The sequence below is a fragment of the Ambystoma mexicanum genome, chromosome 11, assembly GCF_040938575.1.
Source record: "Ambystoma mexicanum isolate Mex_15411 chromosome 11, UKY_AmexF1_1, whole genome shotgun sequence".
NCBI classification, from domain to species: domain Eukaryota; kingdom Metazoa; phylum Chordata; class Amphibia; order Caudata; family Ambystomatidae; genus Ambystoma; species Ambystoma mexicanum.
In genome coordinates, this window is record NC_090934.1 from 705,466,921 (window position 1) to 705,488,104 (window position 21,184).

The 21,184-nt window shown below is 47.2% G+C and overlaps 1 protein-coding gene across 1 annotated transcript in view; it reads left to right on the forward strand.

Annotated features, from left to right (window-relative positions):
* Nucleotides 1–21,184, forward strand: part of DEPDC7 (DEP domain containing 7) — a 594,836-nt gene that overhangs the window by 268,445 nt on the left and 305,207 nt on the right. Inside the window, exon 3 of the mRNA XM_069623575.1 lies at nucleotides 2,625–2,755. Coding sequence (XP_069479676.1) covers nucleotides 2,625–2,755 — 131 coding nt within the window. The remainder of the gene's footprint in view (nucleotides 1–2,624; nucleotides 2,756–21,184) is intronic.

Sequence of the window (21,184 nt, forward strand, 5' to 3'; positions counted from 1 at the left end):
GCCTGGGGATCAATTCTTGCCTTTCATTTGGTCATGGTAAAACAATAAATTTAGAATTGTGAAATATACCTCCGGGACAAAAAATAAAAGCATACAAGACAATGCAGAATTATACTATGCACTACAATGATGGTCATAATAAAATGAAACAAACCTTAAAAACCAAAGTCCTGCCTAAAATACAATGGTCAATATATGTAGAAGTGGCAATAAAATACAAAGCAGAATTATGCAGTCATATCACTCCAGGACAACACCCAACTCTAACGGACTGTCTTGGTGTAGTAAATGCGCAACAAAAGGACACAATGTTGGAAAAATACCTGTTATCCAGATCCACACCCCTTACCCCTCTTCACGGCCGCTGTAATCCGTGGCAACTGCTGGACTTGCACGATGACAGTTCCCTTTGACCTATGCGGAGGATTCCAGGCAATGCTATAAAATACACAAGGGGAAAGGTCAGAGGAGCAGGGAATGCCTGACAGGCTCAAGGGACATTCAGTCTGACTCCCTAACCCCCATTACTCCCTGTGCTTTCCACCCCTAATAAATTTGGAGAATCCAGTGGATATTGTTGCAAATAAGTCTGTCATTCACTATGCGGAGCTAGTGGTTTGCAGGACCTCACAGTACCTTCAAAAAATATTGACTGGGGAGCTGCAGATGCAGGTGCATATGCTCTACCACGGAACAACTCAAAACCTCACCTGATTGAAATGCACAGGATTATTAAGCGATCAACTGGCGGACAGTTGATAAAGTAAGATCAGGTAAAAATCACCCAAGTCTGAGTCAATGCGACTGGTAAAATCAATGAGCAGTGAAGGCAAAATTCCAGGTCCCAAATTCCAAAGTAAATTGAGTCACAGAATACTAAAACAGAGTGATGTACTGCACTCGGGCACTTAAAGCTCTTTAAGGTTTTAAAAAAAAAACAGTAAACAAAAACTGGAGTGCAAAGAAGGAAAAGAAATACTTGAACCCCTTTCCCTCTGTGCCAGCCTGAGCCTGGACCAACTGCTGCTCTGATAGTGGTAGCTCTGTTAAAATGCACCGTAGTGGATAACTAACATCAGGTTGTGGGTCCAATAAGGGAGTGGAGCTGCGACTTGACCAATGAGACAGCCAGCGCGTCCAAGGTCAGCTGCCAGCAGACTTAGACCAAGCCAACCAGCAGAAAAAAGCCCACCCCACGTCCACATGATCATATGTAGAAATCTAGTATTTGCTTCCCTTTTGAAAGGGTTGCTTTATTGGAGCAAAGTCCATTATAAGAGGCCAGTGTTTTGTTTGTAGCACATTGTATCCACTGAGGTGATGGTAGCAACCGTAGCATTCAGATGAACGCTAAAGCAGCTGAAGAAAATTCAGATGTCGACCAAGAGTGCCCTCGCAAACCTTCTCTTGCGACTGCCCAGATTCTTTAAACCGCCAATTGCTATCAGAGTTAAACCTAGACAAGCTTTTGTTGACCGCAACACACTACTTACAAGGACATCTATCACTCTTTGGATTCACATGATTAAAAAGAAAATAGAATTCCTGCACATTCAATCGTTTTCCTTGAAAAAGCCAGGAAGGTGTGAAAGGTTGGCAGACCCGGGAGGAAATGAACGATATTAATACTGTCATTTCATTCTGTTTAGAAGACCATTGAAGGCACTAATCCTTCTGGAGAGCAGAGTACACAATATGGATTAGATGCAGCACATATTTTTCAAAATGTGTTTCAAGCTCTGATTTAAATCTGCTTCAATTGTCCTAATTATAAATTGGAATCCTTGGAAGTGGAACTGAAATCTCTCATTGTAATCCAGGTAATGTCAAAAGTTACTAGGTAGCACAATCTACATTAGTTGGCAAGTTCTAAATCTTTTGATTTACATAGTGTTTGAGCTAAATCAAACTGCCTTTGTCCACTTGTCTTATAGTTTTACTGATTCAATGTTCTTGAGAGCCTGCAAAATGAATGTATTCCTTCACTGGGTAGTCAATTAACAATCACTATTTGGTTACGTGTTAATGTGAACAAACAAGGTGAAATTATTGCAGAATTCTCTTCCAGTAGGGCTGGTATGTTCAAATCCTTTGTGGATTTTAGCGGTAAAAACCCCCAACATTTTGCACTGCCAAATGTACTGAATCATTGGGATTATGGGTGTTCTAAAATTGTCCTAAGAAACCAAAATCGAAACAATTTTTACTCATTGAGAAGTTGCTTAGAGGAGTGAAAGGTATGATTAATTTCCAAAAGACTACAGTGCAAAGCTCCAAACCAGTGGTGAATGCCCCCATGAGTCCCATTATGATACCCCAGCATGAGGAAGAAAATAAAAGTAAACCAAATATTATACTTGGCTCTCTAAAGTACCAAGAATAGTATTTAAAGCCTTCTGTTTTTGTGGGTGCGGGACGGAGGGAGATCGAGCCAACCACGGTTCACTTTATTCCAAGCCTGTTATTTTCATGAGAATCGGTAAGACTTAGTTACAGCATAAGCACAAACATTTGTAGATGTATTTTGCACATCATGAAGTAAACATTTGGATTATGTGACAGTTTAGCAAGTGGTTTATCTAATCTTGCTTTTCTCATGTTCATATTCTTTACCTTTCCAACAGACAAAATGAGCCAGGTTTATTTCACAATTCCCCATTGAATTCTGACAGTCTAGAAAACCTCTGGGATAACTTGAGCCTAACACCCACTGACCTGCCGCCGGTGAATGCTTCTGCCGGTCTGCCACAGAAAGGTAAGTCAATGGAGGGTCAAATTATTTCTCTTGCGGGTTTCATTCTCACTTGGTTAGCTCCTCACAGATGTTTGTACTAGTTGGTGCTCTGTCAACAAGGTGTGTGCCTCACATTTTCTTGTGTTGCAAGTTGTCGTTTCTGCTTGGGATTGGTCTGAACTGGTAGTGTTTAAGCCTTGTTTTCCTGCCATATACTGTGCTCTAATAGGTGGTTGATGCACAGGCACATATCACTGGTAATGTTATGAACGCAACCACACCAGCTTGCAAACATATGATTCTGTAAAGCTCTTGAATTTTTAAGAGCCCTTTTATGATGGATCCATAAATGTTGCTTCTATCTAGTTAAGATGTTTGGTTGATCAGAAAATGGTGTGATGCTCTAAGTGATGTGACCAGTTGCTGTCTGCTAGCTTCAGCAGAGGCTACAAATCCCACATGACCACTTGTGTAGCCTGCTGACTGCCTGTGTTTGAAGATTTTAATATGTACACTGGCAATACTGGGACTCGCGTACATTAAATTGGAAACTCCTGCCCGTTACCCCTTTGTACCTATTATGCACGGTTCCTTCTGCAACCCATTTTTTTGATATTCCCGCTGTTGGTCTCCTACTTCCTAAAACACGAACACCGAAAGAGGATTACCAACTCTGCCTTTCATAGCGCCTCCTCACACCCTTCAGCATATCAATTTTGAACATTCTGGTCTGTACCAGTGTGCCATGTGCTTGCGAAAGCCCTTTTCATGCAAAAGTGCAAGACATTTGAGTTGTGGTCTGTGCATGGCAAAGATTACAGCATGAACATATGATACACATTTTATTTGCATACATGGAAACCAGCTCATTAGGTTATCTTTTGCATACTCCTTTGTAACAAAACAGATAGTGAGCCCCTTATCATAGGGAAAGTTGGAGTGGCATGATGACCGGGTGTGAGGAGGATGTATTGGACCAGATGCCAGGACAAATACGGTGGAAGTGTGAGCAGGTAGGCAGTTTAGTCTGCTAAATATTACCAAGAGCCAACTGTTAACCAATTCAAGATGCATTTCAAAAGAGTTGGTGTTCAGAGAGCAACCAAATTCGGACCTCAAATTAATTGTGCTTTTAGAATAACGATGGGGATGGAATCATGAGCCACGTGAACAAATGAATGTATATGTACTGGACATTGAGGATTGCTGTTTTAAGGTGTGTTCACTAACCAGAGACAGATGTGCATTGCTGCTTGAGGGCAATATTGAATGTTGGCGCGTGGCTAGCCGCACTGTTTCTCAATTTTGGGAATTCCTGTTCTTGCTTCAACATTTTTCTTTGAGGGTCACCATTTTGTAAAGTAAAAGGGTTTTAGCATAGAACTGGACTCTTCATCCTTTATTATGAAGATAGCATTTCTATATGAGTATGTGATATTTGGTGACCCCCAACCACTATAAATGAGAAGGTATTACAGATCGAATTCTTTGTCTAGCGTTCAAAAGTAAATGAATGCACTGCGCTCACGACAGGTGATTTATTACCCCCCTGTTGGTGCTTTTAGCAAATCGAGGTTTGCCATTGACCCTACCTGTCCCTTCCACCCTCATTACTTTAAATGTACCAAGGGCTTAATAATACAATGTGTCCACTGCATGATTTAAAACTACATTTCAGCAAGGGGATGCATTTGACCTTGCAGACACATTCCACTCTCTAGTGAACCTCTGCCAATGCCTAGTTTTTGGTAAGCAACACATTGTGTTTTTTTTAAAAAAACTTTTTTTATTAAACGTACTGATTTTTACATGCTATCCAATATGAAACCTTTACAATCATTTTTTTTAAACCTTTATTTGACAAGGCAGCAAGAATCAGTAATGCAATACACGATGCAACAGGAGAGCCGCAGTAAAAGTGTCATGGGTATTTCACATTTAATGGATCCATAGGTTTGGCTCTATTCCAACAGTCTTCAGTTGGATTCTACTACAGCTAACAGGGCAGGGGGGCTCGGCGGACAGGGTGAGTCTGTACTGCACCCATCTGTGGACATTGTCTGCAAGTATGCCCTAAAAGTAGGCCATATATTTTGTGGTTTACTACCCGATGCTTGTAGGGATATCCAACGCTCCTCTGTGTCTGATGCTCAGGTAACATTGCAAAGCCCTTGTTTAGCAGTGGGTACAATAGGCCGAAGCCACAGCAATAGTAAGCAGTTTACTGGCTAGCTTACTGACTCCCATGTGCAGTGACCCAAACTCATGAAATGGGCAGTTCATGGGGGAGGGCTCAACAGTCAATCCTCACCGATATGGCCGTGCAGACCCCACCCCGGTACTCTGATATTCGGGGGCAGGCCCAAACCATGTGGAGAAACCCTGCATTGTCTGTGTGGCATCTGGGGCAGAGGGGTGAATGATCCTGAGACGTGATGTGAAGTCTAGCCAGAGTGTAATGAAATCTGTGTAGTACCTTGACTTGAAACCTAGCATTTAGGGACACCTCTCGAGTAGGACTACACATAGCCTCCCACCTCTCTTCAGTTATATCTACTCCAAGGTCCACACTCCAGGCCTCACGGAGTCTACTAAGGGGCACGTTACTCCGTTCCTGAAGCTGCCTATACAAATTGACACTACACCAGTAGGGACAGTCCTACCCATCACAAGCTCGAGCAAGGGTTCATCAGGGGGCTTGAGGGAATCTTGTACCACATCATCCGAACTCCCCGCCGCAGCCCGGCACGGAAGAGGGCCCCCACTCAAACGCATATGTAGGTGTGACCAGCATAAAAATGAACCCTGTTCGTATAGATCGCCAAGGGTGGGGAAACCAGTGGGGAAACCATCAGCAGCCCACTTAGCATCTGCAGCCTTACCTACCGGAGGAAACCAGTGAATAAGGTTCCGTAGTGGCAAGTTTTTGTGGAATGGGCGGGGGACACCCGTTCGCTTCTGGATTTTATCCCAGGCTAGAGTAGTAATGGCTGCTTGGCTGGATACCCTGGGGTCTTTCCATAGGGGTGGCGGGGAGGGGCAGTGTCGGAGGGTAGTTCTCAAGGCCCAAACGCCAGCCGCTCTATTTTAACACGCAGGAGTTGTGGGTCCTCAGCCGAACAATATGATGCATAATGGGCTTGGGCCGCCATCCAGTATACCACAAAGTCAGGGGCCGCTAGGGCTCCCTGACTATGCAATCTCACCAGGGTAGCCCACTTCAGACTCACCATGCCAGAGTTCCACAGGAAACTATTTATCGGAGTACTGAGTTTGCTAAACCATGCAGTACCAGTCCACAGAGGAACATTACGGAAGCGATACAGAATTTGTGTTAATACCATTTTGAGAAGAGACACCTTACCCGGGAGAGTAATGGGCAGCTTAGCCCATGAAAGCAGCTTCAGGCTGAGTTGCAGCAAGTAAGTACCAAAGTTGCGTTTGTATAGTGAGTCTTGGTGCCTCGTGATAGGGTCAACTAGATATTTTATTTCGGTTGGGGTCAATGCAAAACCCAATAGGTCAGCCGGGGATGTAGTGGCCTCGGTTAGGGGAAAAATCACAGATTTAGCATGGTTGACCCAGAGGCCAGACACGGAGCCGAAATGGCCGAAATGAGACCTCATGCATAAAAGGTTCCAGATTACACTCTGGATCCTTTGTATAGAGTAGTGCATCATCTGCATACAAAGAAACCATCTCGGATAATCCAGGCAGTCGCAGCCCCCTGTGTGAATGTTTAAGCCGCATGAGATCAGTGAAAGGTTCCATGACTATTGCAAAGATAAGTGGGGACAGAGGACACCCTTGTCGGTACCCCTGCATTTATAAAATGGACTGGAGGGACTGCTGTTGGTGCAAACACTGGAAATTGGCTTGGCGCATAGCCGTTTATCCAGGACACAAACCGGTGACCAAAGTTACAATTCTCAAGCACAGCCCAAAGGAAGTGCCGGGGAGACCAAGTCAAAAATACCTTTAGCGCATCCAACATAGCTCCGGACCCCTGAATCGATTTGAGATCAGACATTAAATCAACAGATTCAGTGCTGTAGAGCGGCCGGGGACGAATCCAGACTGATCAGCATGAATCAAGTGCGCCATATAGGGGGCTAAACTAAGGGCAAGCACCTTAGCGAATATCTTAACATTGCAATTTATCAGTGATACGGGGCGATACGACCCGCATTGTGTGGCAGGATTCCCAAACTTAAGAAGGACTGCAATCACTGCCTCTCTCAGCATAGGGGGTAGATATTTCCTAATGCAGGATTCGTCCCACAAGGCCGCTAATTTAGGGGCAAGAAGGGATTTATAGCTTTTATAAAAGTCGATAGTGAGCCCGTCTGGACCCAGGGCCTTATTGGGGGGGGGGGGGCAGAGCATCAATGGCACAAGCAATTTCTTCGGCTCCGAAGGGGCATTCAAGGGCGTCTCTAGTTTAATTTGATAGTACTGACTGGTAGCCGGCTAAGAATGGCTCTATGGCAGTACCCGGGGCCCTCATCACAGCTAGTATAAGACGTCACATAAAAGGATCGGAAAGCTTTGTTAACATCGCTGTCAGTGTGGACCAACTTCCTGTCAGGGTCCTCAATCAAAGGAATGATGCCCCCCCAGTCTCTTGACAGACCAATCGAGACAATAAGCTCCCCGGTCGCTCACCCTCACCCTCACCGTATTGCCTCGCAGCCAACAGACTGTCCAAGAACTTGCATTCCCTCTCTGCCGCCTCCCTAAAACTATCAAGAGCCTCTTTGATGGCACCTATAGTTGTAGAAGTCTGGCCCGAAGTGTACACCCGCTTCAAGTCGCTTTAGAGAGTTCTCACTCTCCAAGATGTTTCTACGTATTGCTTTTAGGATCCCCGCCTCTTTGGCCATGCCCGAGATATATGCATATAGAATAATTGGAGAACGGATTACCCCTCAGTCCACAGTGCCAGTTTTTTTTTAAAACAATTTGTATTGATTTTTACAACAATGAACAACCCCAGCAGTGCTTGCATAATATTTTAAACATCATGGAAATATTGTTAAGTATCTACTGCTTACCCTTAACCCCCCCCCCCACCCCCAACTCGAGCCTACTCGATTTCACACCGTCTTTTTCCTCTGGGGGTGCCTCCTCATCTGTATTCTCGGAGGTATCATTGTTTGAGTTGTCCTCGGTGGGCACCAACAGTGTGGCCACTAAGTTTTTCCAGGCTGTCAGGGTTTCCACTTCTTACTCACCTCCCCTATTGGCCACTTCATTCCATACTACTGTTTCTCCTTTGGTCCATTTATGGAGATCGTTCCACCAAACCTCTATCTTGGGTCTTTTACATGCTTCCCACCCCATGGCAATTCTGCGCTTGGCAAGTATATAGACTAAATATTTGAGTTTACTGACATGTTTCAACTGACGCCGTCTAGGAAACCTCCCTACCATGCATGCCTACACTGATTCCACGTTTAATTTGATCCCTTTCTCGTTTAGTCGGTGGGCTACTTCTCCCCAGAACTACCAAATTTCCGGGCATGCCCAAAACATGTGTATCATCCCTGTTTTCTTCGCCGCACTTGGGGCATGTTAGTTGATCTGTGCTTTTAAATCGGGCAATTCTCTGGGAGGGTCATATATGCCCTGTGGGATATATCTATATCTGTATTGTAGCCTTGCGTTCCCAGACACTTTTTTATGATGCCCTTGAACCCGCTCCCACAACCCATCAGTCATGAGTTCCCCTGCTGCTTCCTCCCAGTCCCACCTCAGCTGGGTCGCTTCCTTTCCTACCCTGGACATCAGCAATTCATAGATTCGGGAAACCCTGTGCCCTCCCTCTGCGACATCATATAATGTTTCAATGGCTGCGTCTGGTTGATCTTCTAGCATTATTTCTGACCATGTCTCTTACCCGCTGTACCAGTCTGGTATAAGTGATATGCTGCCCCAGGTGTAAACCTGTTTCTTCCACCAGCACATTAAATTCCTTTTCTTCTCCCTCTTGCCATATATCTCCCATTGTTGCAATTCCCACCGGTTCCCAATGCCTACGAATAATCTTCCTCAGTTACCCGTCTCCTCTGGTCAATGCTACTAGCGGCACTTGTGGAGAACACTGGGTCGGGTTCTCTATGGTCTTGCAAGCCTTAGGCCATATTTTCCATCCTAGTTGCAGCATCGCTGGGCACCCTTTTATCTCTAGTTTGGGCAGCCATATCCATTCTTTCAAGAAAAACAGGGCACATTCAGATCTCAACATTCTGTAGTCTGATGTTGAGTCTTCTGCTAACCACTTAGTCACGTATTGTAGTTGACTGGCCAAATAATAGATCTTGAAGTTAGGTAGCTTTATACCCCCTTTGTCATATGTGTTCTGTAGTTTCGCTAGGGCTATCCTATTCCTGGTTCCAGCCCAGATGAAGCCCCTGCATATGCTGTGAAGTTTAACGAAGAATCGCTTGGGTATCATGTATGGTATGTTCCCAAAAAAGTGTAGTAGTCTGGGAAATACGACCATCTTCAGCAGCACTCCCTCCCCATCATGGCCAAGGGGAGCCTAGTCCAGAACTTTATGCTATTCTTGATGTTTGTCGCTGCTTCCTCTTATGTTTATATTCTGCCTCCACCGTGTGATGTCAATCCCCAGGTATCTAAAGGTACTGGGCTCCCAGGGTATTTGTAGTACTGGCAGTTGTTCTCGCGGGACCTCTATATACCTTTCCAGGGAGAATATGCACAACTTCTTCGGATTGACTGCAATGCCAGAGCGCAACGCAAATCGCTCCATCACTTCTAGGATGTATTGCAGATTTCCTTCAGGGTACCTCAAGCATAACATGTTGTCTGTGTATAACAATATTAAGTGTGGTCCCCCTTTTGTGTAGATCCCCACTTCCTCGTATTGTCTCCGGCATATTGCTAGGGGTTCCAGTGCGAGAATGTACAGCATCGGGGACCAAGGGCATCCCTGTCTAGTGCCCCTGCTGAGTTGCCACCTCTCCAAAATGATCGCTCCCGTCTTGACTCTGGCTAATGGTGAGCAGTATAGTAATTTCACCCACTTCAGGTACCCGGGTCCCATCTCATATTCTTTTATGGCTGCCATTAGCCAACGCCATTTGACGGAGTCGAAGACCTTCACTGCATCTAGTGATACAAATGCCATCTCGCCCGAGTGTCCTTCTGTTTGCTCTGACACGGTGGAGCAGTCTGAGGTTGTCGGATATGCTTCTGTGTGGGACATATCCAGTCTGATCGGGATGTATTAGTCTGCTTATGACGTGTTTCATTCTGTTTGCTAACACAGCTGTGAGTATCTTGCTGTCAGGGTTCAGCATCGATCGGGGTCTCTACGACCCGCAGTCCATTCTTGGCTTATTAGGTTTGTGGGATAATCGCCTCTCTAAGGGATTCTGGCAATATCCCTGTTTGAAATGCGTCATTTAACATTGCCATTAGTGGGGGGAGCACTTCCTTCCTATACATTTTGTAAAACTCGCTGGGGAGTCAATCCGCTCCCGGGGTCTTCCTGGTAGGTAGTTGCTCAACCACCACCTCTAGTTCTTCCAGTGTAATTGGGGCCTCTAGGTTTTCTCGCTCTTCAGCACTTATTTTTGGTAAGCCAATATCCTCTAGTGTTTCCGCTATCTCGCTCCCTCCACCACCTCCTATATCCCCATACAATCATTTATAGAATTCCAGGAACTCTTCGTTCACGCTCGCTTGGGTATCTAATTTGTCTATTCTCCCCCAGTACCAATCTGATCGTTCGTCTGGGGGTCTCACTTTTATATAGCCATGCTAGCAATCTCCCCGGCTTGTCTCCCCCAGGGTGTTGCCTTTCTATGTATTTCTTAGTTTAAATTGCATAATCTCTCCCAATGCCCCACACATTCCTGCCACAATTGATTTTATGGTTTCAACATCCTCCCGGGAATTACCTCCTCTACCCAGGATTCTCTAGTTCCGCCTCTGCCTTCTGTAGCCTCAGTAGTATGCCTCCCTGTAACCCTTTGGATTTGGCTATATCTGCTCCTCACCACCACCTTAAATGCTTCCCATAGGGTTCTGGCCGGCTCTACACTCCATTGTTATTTCCAAAATATTCTACGATTTCTTCTGGGGTCCTCCCTGAAAACCGTATCTTTCAATGTTTCGGCTCTGAGCCGCCATGTTGGGATCTTGGCTCTCGGAGGCACATATTGCCATGTTAAGATCAATGGTGAGTGGTCCGAGGACTCTCTTTATATTCTGATCCCACTATCTCTCCCGTCCTCTCCTGTGAGGTAAACATATAATCTAGCCGTGTGTACAAGTTTTGTGGGGCGAGTAATGCGAGTATTGGCTATCATGTGGGTGATGTAGCCTCCACATATCCTCCAGCCGCAGGTCTCCCAGCAGGGTCCTCAGGGCTGTGGCAGTGGGGGGTGGGTTTGTCGAATTTCCTGTCTGACCGATCTACCCTTGGGACCAGCATGCAGTTAAAATCGCCCCCCCATATAACCGCGCCCCCAGGTACAGACTCATTCTACTATATAGGATCCTAAAATAGGCCACTGTATCTTGGTTCGGGGCATATGTATTAACAATGCATATTTCTCTATTTTCTATCAATCCCCGTATTGCTAGCATCCTCCCATCCGCCTCATCCATGGACTGTAGCAACTGGAAGGGGACATATGATCACCCCTCTGGCATAAGCAGAGTACGTTTCACCTATGAAGGTCCCCTTCCATTTCCTCTTTATCACCTCTTGTTTTTCTTCCGTGAGATGTTTCCTGTTTTAGGGCAATATCTATTTTCTGTCTTTGTACATCATGATCTTGTTTATCTTCGTAACTGTTGGGCCCCTGACATTCCAGGTCACTATCCTATGGTCTCCCATGTTTCAGCCATACCCAGTCCCACCTCGGACCATCCTCATTTTCTGCTTCAAGCACAGCAGTGCGTGTGTAGGCTCGTTCTCTAATAACACACCAAATCCCCCAGCTCTATCCTGGATCTCAGGCGGTCCCGCATTTAGTGCTTTCTCGGCTAGCCGGTACTAGGAAATCAGCAGGGGGTTACCACACTACTGGTAACCTATCTATAGGGGTAATGGATTGGCTCTGCGATATCTCCCGCAATCATGCCACAATATGCTATGCACGCCATTATTCTTCTATGTAGCACCTAGCTTGTCTCTGAGTTTATGTTTGCTCTATCTTCAAGTCCCAATTTATACAGCACCTTGGCCTCTGGATCCACTGCTTCACTTCTATGTTCCGTCCTCCACCTGTCGGTCCCCGACGGGCAATTCTGTGCATCCAGCCACTACGCATCTTCTGGGGTTCTGAAACAGTGCCCTGTTCTTGTGGAGCACTTTCAATTTTGCCGGGTACATCAACATGTACTTTAAGCCCGCCTCTCGGCCTCTTCAGTCCCATAGTTCAGTCGCCGCCTTTGCACCAGGAGTGTATAGACCTGGTACGCCGTAATGGACATGGATGCCCTTTGTATTGTGCCCACTTTCCGGAAGAATTCCAGGTTCTTCGCCCTATCTCGGTAGTTCAGAATTTTGGCAGTTATCGGCCTTGGGGGGAGGGGGTGGAGGAGGAGGGGGGGGGGTACTCCTTACGGGTGTTTTCTTGTCAGGGCTTCGCTCTCTCCACCGCAAACCCTTGGTTGGGCGCCTCTCCCCTGATTTCTTGTAGCAGCATGGTCTCCATGGAATCCGTGGGGTTCGGTCCTTCTCCTTCCGGGAGCCCCACGATGCGTATGTTTCTACGGGCCCGTCCTTCCGCTTCCTCTGCTCTGTTTTCCAGGTTTCTCACTTGTTGCCGCAGTATGTGGATCTGAGGCGTGGGATGTGCAGGCAGCTGATAGTGATATCGAGCACGCTTCTATTCCTTGAATTTGCCCATGAGGCCCACCGACACCCAGAAGTAGTCTATTTTTGACATTGTATTATATACATGCGAGAATTATGTGTAGCCTCTCTGATGTATGGAGGGAAGTAAAGGGACAACAAAGTACCAACGGGTCCATTTTTTGCTTGAGATGTTTGGACGGTGCACCCTGGGTTATGGGACCCCCCCCCCCCCCCATGCTCCTATCTGTTTGTGGATGCCATGCTATGTTTAGGTCTCCCCCTAAAATCACTTCGCCCTTTGCACAGTCCTCAAGCTTCTCCAATGTATCTCAAACTAAACCATCTTGACCCGTGTTGGGTGCATATATCGTAGCCAGGGTTAGGCGGCATCCCTCAAGCTTGACGTTGACTAACGCAAACCTCCCCTCTTTATCCGTTAGCCTGTCTATTAGGACTACATCCGCTCCCTCTTTTATTGCTATCAGCACCCCTGCCCTTTTATCTTTGGCATTTGCTTGCGCCCATATCTTGTACCCCCTGAGATGCACTTTGTTTGTCCTAAGCTTTTATATGGGTTTCTTGGAAGTAGGAGAATGCTTGCCTTTTCCCTCTTCAGCATGGTCTCTACCGTCTTCCTCTTCACCGGGGAGTTCAGGCTCCTTATATTATGTTAGGATTCTAAGTTTCCCCATTTTGTATTGGCCCGTTGTGAATATTTGATTCCCTGAGAGATTAATCACATTCTTCTTCCAGAGTTTTCCCTACCCCCTTTGCCCCCCCAACATGCCCCGCAGCTTTTAAACTTTTAGACCATTAACTTCCCTAGGAGGGCCCGGGTACCTAAGGATGCTAGGGCGTTGAGCCTATCGCTCCCGGCCCTCAATGAACTTGGTGTTAACATAGAGGGGGTTCCTATACCCTGCATTTCCTCAGTCCTCTGAGTTTCAGATCTAAGGCCTCCTTGCTTCTTCTTTTGTCTTCTTCCCAGCCTCTTGGCCTTTTGTGGTACCCTCCACTTGATTTGTTGGCCATTCCTTCTGCCCCTTCTGTTTGTATGTCCATTATGTGTAGGCCTTCATTGCACGTGGTCACTTTGTTTGCCTTCCCAGGTGAATAGGAGGCCGAACGGGAATGTCCACTTGTATCGTATTTCCTTCGCCGCTAGTTCCTTGACTAGCGGTGCCATATCTCTTTTCTGTAAAGTCACTGAGGCCAGATCCTGGTACAGATGGATATCCGTCCCATTCATCGTAATGTGGTCCAGTTGTCGCACCCTCTTAAAGATTTGTTCTTTTTGTGGGTATGAGGAGAGGGCTGTTAACACATCTCTTGGTCTTTTCCCCAGGCGCCCCTGTTCTTTTCGGGCTCACTCTGTGAACCTTGTCTATCAATATGGCATCTGCTTCTTGCTCCTCCAGAATGTCTGAACACTTCTTGGACCGCACTTTTGAGGTCCTTATCGAGTACCGACTCCTACAAAATCGGTCCCGTAGATCCAACATTCTAATCAAGACCATGACGGTCTTCACACTGGATCTCTAGGTTGTGGGTCAGCTGCACCAGGTGTTCCTGTGTCTCGCTATATTGCCGTGCTTCATCTTCTAGGTTCTGGACGATTCTATCGTGTCTGTCCTCTCTAGTTTGGCCACATCCATCTATACTTCTTGGACCACCCGTTTCATTTCTCATTGTGAATTGGTCCTGGACCATGGTCATGAATTTGTCCTGTAGTTCCATGAACCATGAGTGCATATCATCCCTTGATGGAGGTCGTTGGCCTGCGTTGGGGTGGTTGTGGTCCCCTGGGGGGGGGGGGTCTTCCTGTGCCCTTCCTCTGGTATGAACCTGGGATTGTGCTGACCACATTTGCACCAAGTTTTCGTCTTGTTTGGTTGGCTGTGAGTTTGGGAGTGTAGAGCCCCCCTTCCCCTTTGTTTTAGACATGGCCCCCCAGGGGTACCTCCTCCTCCAGGGCGCCTTGTGATCCCTCCCGGGCCGTTCCTTCTTTTTATTGCCCCTGTGGTCCGCCACCTGGTTGGGATGGGGCTGTTGGGGGGGGGGGGGAGGGTGTTGTAGTTTTTGCAGTGTGGGGGGTGCGCACCATGATGCCCCCGCCTGTGTGAGGTCTCAAAAGAATGTTCTGGGGGGCTGTTTCTGGTCGCCCCCTCTGCTCCACAGAGGGCTTTGTTTTTGGGGGGGGGGTCTCTTGGCTGAGTGCGCCTTTATTCCCCCTCCTCCACTCCCCCTCTCTCCGTGGCCCGGCTGATGGGCAGTGCGGGCCTCCCGGGGGGAGATTTTGTGTTGGATGAGTGTCCTCCGGGGGTTAATTGCCTCCAATGTCTATTGCGGTTGGGGGGCGCCCACCTTTGGCACCTCTGGCAACTGATGGCGTGCATGGTATTTAGGCCCCGGCGTCCCACTTTCCTTGCTACAGGGCCTCGCGTTCCTCTCCTCGACTCCCCTGCCCCTCCGCTGCTTGTCTCTCCGGAGGGCTGGCACTTTGGGGCGGCGCAGCCGCCGCCGCTCTGAGGAAGGTGCTCGGCCCACGTGTGCAGCCTCAGGTGCTCTGCAATGACGGGGGTACTGCCGCAGCTGCCGGGATCTTCCTGCGGGTCCCCTCTCCTATGCCGAGGCCCCCAATTTACTCCGGAGGGTGAGGGGCGGCCGTGTCTCTCCTCTTCCGAGCTCCCGTGTCTCCAGAGTGCCATTGCTGCAGGATCTGTTTTCGCCTGCCAGGTGTGTTGGGTGCTGGCAACGATATTACAGGTAGGATTTCATAACAATTAGCGTGGTCTGTCCTACTTTATTGTAGTTCTTGCCTCGGCTGGGGTGGAGAGAGACCTAAACGTGTCTCCCTGTCCCGGTGGCCATCTTGGATATCTCAGGTGATCACTTTCTTAACAGCCTAGGTTGCTGTTAAAGTGTATACTGTTTAGTGTCGTTCTGTGCAACTCTCGTTCTTGTTTGTTGCTGGGCCGTGCTCACTCTGGCAAGTTTGTAGACCGGCTCATGAGCATAGCAGGCTTTCATCCAGAGGAGCTCCTCCAGTCTGCTGACCAGGTTTGTTCTCTGTCTGCTACCTCACCGTGCTCTGTTGGTCGCTCCAGGTGCCTTACAAGGTCTGGCAGTCAGATGTCCACTTGCGTGCTGACCCCTGAGTTTAATGCCTGCTGCGTGGTCTTGGTTGGTCCTTTATTCGGTCCTTGCTCGCGCCAGTTACCGCCGTTGTCTGCTGGTATACCTTTTTAGTTCAGCGTGGGTACTAGTTTTGTGGCCTGGTACCCTGTGTTAATGCAGGTTTTGCCGCAGAGATCTGTGCCCTCCGCTCCTGCTGCCTCTATCTGTGGCGTCTTGTTCAATTCAGGATTGCCTTTTTGAGCTTGTTTTTATCCGGTGCAACTCCCTTTTGCATTGTACTTGGCACTTAGCATTGGTGTGCTGCTGCACGGCCCATCTTCAGAGTGGCATTGTGTTGCCCGCATCCTCTTCGGCCATCCAGTCTGTTCCAATGTGGGACCTTGCTGTGGGTGTGCTTACATCCTGAAATTCCTGTGCCTGCCTTCCCCATCTGTGTTCCTGGGGCAGTCCAACTCACACGGATGCTCTCCTCGTGGGGTTTTATTCCGATGAGCGGCGCGTTGTTTGTGATCCGTGGCATCCGTGTGTATCTGCCCTTGGCCTTGCTTCACATTTGCCCCGTTTCGGTCTATCAGGGTCCTTGTTTCCACTGGTTTCATGTGCGTAGGATAACTTCAGGACCATCTAATATTAACAGTTCTTCATCCCGGTCCTGCACTAAGGTGGGCATGTTTTCCAGTCGTTGCATTTAGCTTGATCCGAACTGTGTATTTAGCAGCCGCTGTCGTATCACTGGTCTCGGCTCTATGCTGCACTTTCAGGCTTGTGAATGATGTGGTGCGAGTCTTGTGCACCGAAATTTCTTTGTAAACAGTGAGCGGCTCGAGTGTTTCCTTTTTTCACAACTCCTATCCCGAACCGGCCGCATTGATGCACTTCGAGCCTTTCCGTGCTCCGGTCTGGATCATCATTCATTGTCCCCCTGCTAATCCTAGTTTAACTCCTCCGGCAAATGATCGCAGGTCTTCGCGTGTTACACTGCTTGGGGACAGTATGCGTTGGGTTGGGCTAGAGCTATTCATATTCGGGCGTTCCGTGCTCTGTCCCTCCAGATCTATTTGCTCGCCCTTGGAGTAGCGGGACAGCGAGCGCTTCAGCCTCTGACTCACTACAGCTTGTTTTGTCCTTACAGCGGGGCTGCGCGGTCAACCTTCCTGCTGGACTACAGTGTCAGTCCGTGATGCACTGTAGCTGATCCTCCTGTGTGCGCCACCTTTTTCTTTCCTGAAGCGTTCTGGTTCCTTCATATATTCTGTCCATTTTGCTGCATTCCTGTTCTGCTGGGCTTCCAGAAACACGATTCCAGTGTGCACTGTGTTGCCAGAGCTAAATCTTCAGTTTTGGTGCAATTGTAGGATCATCAAAGTGCGTGCGTTTGCAGGATTTTGTCGGATCAGCGGGAGCCTCTGAAGCGTCCTATCCCGTGGCTGTTTAGCCATGCCCCCCACAGTGCCAGTGTTAATATTAAAATACTCATTCACGCGTTCTCCCCGCTCGGCTCTGAACACAGGATCAAGAGGCGCATAAGGCTTGATCCTCTAGGATTGTCCGGTAGACTGCCATTCCTCCCAAGCTAGGGACAAGGGTGACAGGGGAGTGATTAGAGGAAGTCTTGGGAAGTATATCTGAGCCCACCATGCGATTGATCAATTACCTCGATATTAACCACAGGTCTATCCTAGAATGAGAGTCCTGCACAGTACAATAGGAAGTACACTCTCGAGACTGATGGTGCATCGTTCTCCAGGCATCCACCACCCCAAGGCCGGCTTGCTTCTCGAACATTACGGGTAGCCCTGGACAGCAGATCTATGCAGTCTGAGGTCAAGGATGGTATTGGAAGTCCCCACCCCTAGCCCCCCTCAAGATCAGCATTCCTTATTTCAGGCAGGATTTTGGCCCAGGACACTCATCAGCATACACCGGGAACCTTCCCATGCCGTCCTCGCTTAGCGGATATAAATATGAAGTTTCATTAAGGGTCGCACAGCAAGGCCGCCGTTGTATCAAAATTCCAACTTCAGGGAGTGCACCACAGGGTAATGGCTGCATTAATAGTCGGTGGAGGATAGCCGGGCCAGAGTCCGGTCCACACGAAGCCCTCAGCAGGACCTCAGCCCGCAATCAGCACGGCCTAATAGCTACTCGTTTAAGCAGCCATCTTGCTTGATGCACAACAGTGCCCCTCTACAATCCTCCTTCTTTAATATAAGTTTGCTTACCTCTATAGATACTTTAGCTTGCAAAGTTCATTCAAGGAAAGCAATCGAGGTGGCAAGCCCTTAATTGGCCCCACAATACAGTTGTATGCTATTTAAGGTTAACAAAATTCCCTATAATGTATATATTTTTTTTCTCCTTAGAACTGCCCTTCAACAACAGAGGACTTGGAAGAACATGTTTAAAAATGCCCTTCGTCCCTTGTCAAGAGGTAGACCCAGTAATAACAGGCCATTATTTCTTCAAGGACTACCCGATTATTTTCGGAAAAGGAACTTTGTCATATACAATTGTCGGCCGCCATATCGTAGGCCCCTGAATAACATTCGCCAACATGAGGTTCTAAACCGATCTCCTGTGAATTTGTATACTCTGTGGAAATGTGTCGCAATTGTGAACTGCATGTCTATTTTTAAATTGTTTTTCAAAAAGGAGAAAACTCAATAGTTTAAAAGTGTGGGAGTAGGCGCTTTGTATTTTTGTACATGTGGTTTAGATGGTGGTTTCTTGAATATTAAGAAATAAAGGACCTTAAATCCATTTTTTTGTCATTTTAAAGGGATAATAGTGGATACTTGTGTTTCAGTCTCATGGTCTCCCCGAGACACTCCCCCCTGACCACCTATACATATTCCGGGACAGGCTCATTAGTTTTCAGGTCAGTCGATGGGCCTAATAAAAACTCACTACAGGCACCCGCGAATGGGCCATTACTGGCCCATTATGAGTTGGATGGGCCGGTAATTGCCCATTCGCGGGTGCCGGTATGGCCGGGCTCCCGATCCCCATTCTGCCCCATAGAGCATGGGGGTGGGGAGCATGGTGGCACCGTTAACGGTGCCGGTGCAATCACGGATTCTTCTCACGGGTGCCACTCTGCACCCCTGGTCTGACCAGGTGTGCAGAGCGGCACCCATAATGTGGAGGTATGGTAACGGCGCCGGTAGCACTACTGGCGCCTTTGTTGCCTTACCGCCACATTTGTAACGAGGCCCAATGTGTTGATTCACCTCAGTTGTTGGTTTTAACAATTCCTACCTATTTGAGGAATGTTGAACCTTTGCTTTCTTCTTTTCGGTTGGACTGCATTGGCAACAGACTGATCCCAGGATTGCTTGGGGTTTCCATTCTACCTAGTAGGATATTAATTGACCACCCAGCTTATTAGTTCTCGTTACTATCTTTGCTTGTAAAAAAACAAAAAAAACATTGTGCGCTGGTACCCTTTTGAGATGGTGTCCAGACCATTGAAACATCTCTGGATTCAACTAGTCTTTTCTCTGTGAAACAAGAGACTATTTGTGCTAAAGATTTTAGCTCCTCTGGCTTCTTCCCATATGTGCTAAATTTCAAAGTTGATGGGCTCTGTAGGTTATCTTGTATATACAGAGAACTGTAATCCCAGCCTGTCTTACACCAGAATTGATTTGCAATCTTTGCTTTCGCTAAAGCCACCCACCCTCTGGAGTAGAAGTGTCTAGAGACCATGCTAAAGCAGAGGGTACGCAATATAAAACACGAACGTAGCAGGTAATGACATTTATACTGAACCTGTATCACTGTAGTGGTGTCTCAGCACTGCAGTTTGTCAGAGGATTTAGCTTTTTAGGACCACACCTGGGTTTCCAGACCTTGGTTTGTGGTGGGAAGATGAGGCAGTGGGTCAAGAGGGAGTTGGTGAAGTAGAAGCATGCAGTAGGCTGTAAATTTGGGGAAACTAGGAGCTGTGGGTTGTAGTTCTAGTTGAAGTGTTAACATTTAGTGTGGGGCAGAGATCTCTATTTCTTTAGAGCTGTATTATAGCTGGTAGATCTCGCTGTACTAGCTCAGTTTACACAGAGGGATTGTGATTGGATGTGTGAGCTCTATGTTCTCTAGCAGCCAGTTGTAGGTTAACGTCTGGTTAAGTTGGCTCTGCTAAAGCTTCGCAATTCACCTAACTGGTATAGATCCTTGTATTGCCACAGTGTGTGCATTCTACGGATGTAAGACTGGATGAGGAGTGGGAAAGAGAGCAGCACTTCTGAATGGGTAGTCTGTGTTGGTCTATCCATGTACATTAGCAATGCTAAAGTAAGGAGGGTTTTGATTTGTACGTTTACCATCACTGTATGTCTCACTCCCTATATAGCAGGTGCCTCCTTGCCTTAACATGTGCTGCATGGTGAACTATTAATGTGTCTATGAGGGACAGGGATATTTGTATAGAACCATGCTATTGACACAAAGCAGCATTTGAATGTATGGCTTCCGTGTAACTGCACTCATGAGTATTACAGATGTTGCCACAAAGTTGTGAGCTTCTGCACAGGCTAAGTGCAAGCTTTATGCAGCAGTTCCTCTTTAGGCCACTGAATAAAGGGAAATGTATACATTTGCTTTTAATGTTATGTTAAGAGCGTGTGCATATACTATTGGTTAGAATTTCTTCCTGTTCTGGTTCTGCCACTTGCTAGGTATGCCCCATGGACCTGACTTTAGATTTCCTGTTGGCATAAAGAGGCCACTCTAAGGCTTCATTCCACAGATGAAGAGGGTAGATGTTGTAGGGAACTTTCCATTGGCAGCCCTTAAAGAAACTGCTGCACTCTTTCAGAAAGCTACTAAACGTACAGTCATAAAGGATTTCTTAGATTTGTGTGCACTGATTCACTGCAACTTAACTGCAGAGCTGCTGGTGTTTTTATGATCAGATGTAGTCTGGGTCCATAAACCCAAATGAGTACTGAGGACAAGCTTGCAGGCAAAGCAGCTCATGTATTCGATTCCTGCGGTAGGGTAATGAGGAACAGAAGGCTGCCCCATCCAAAGACTGCCACCATTTTATTTGTAACTGCATCGATTTTCAGGGCAGAGCGGCACCAATTGGAGAAATACACATGGTTAAGGAAAATACTTTTGAAGGTAGCGCTTCCATTTCCCACAACCAGTGGAAGAATATTCAATTACTATAAGTCAGCGCCCCTGCCCTAGAGGCTTCAACACCAAACATTTCAAGGTGGAAGCTAGTAGCCAGTCACCCACAGTTCTGCATGTACATAGCACACCATGTCTTACTCTTGTAGAGTCCTGTTTTTCACTAGCCAGTGGCGAGTGCAAATTGGTACATGGTCTGGGGTTCCAGCTACTGAAGGTTTAACAGGTATGTATGTTTAAGGGGCAATAGAGTTGTGTGCTCTTACTAAGAGTTCTTCACCCTTGGCAATGTCCCTGTATTTGCAGAGACTTGTTTTCTTTTGTTGCGCTAAATAGAG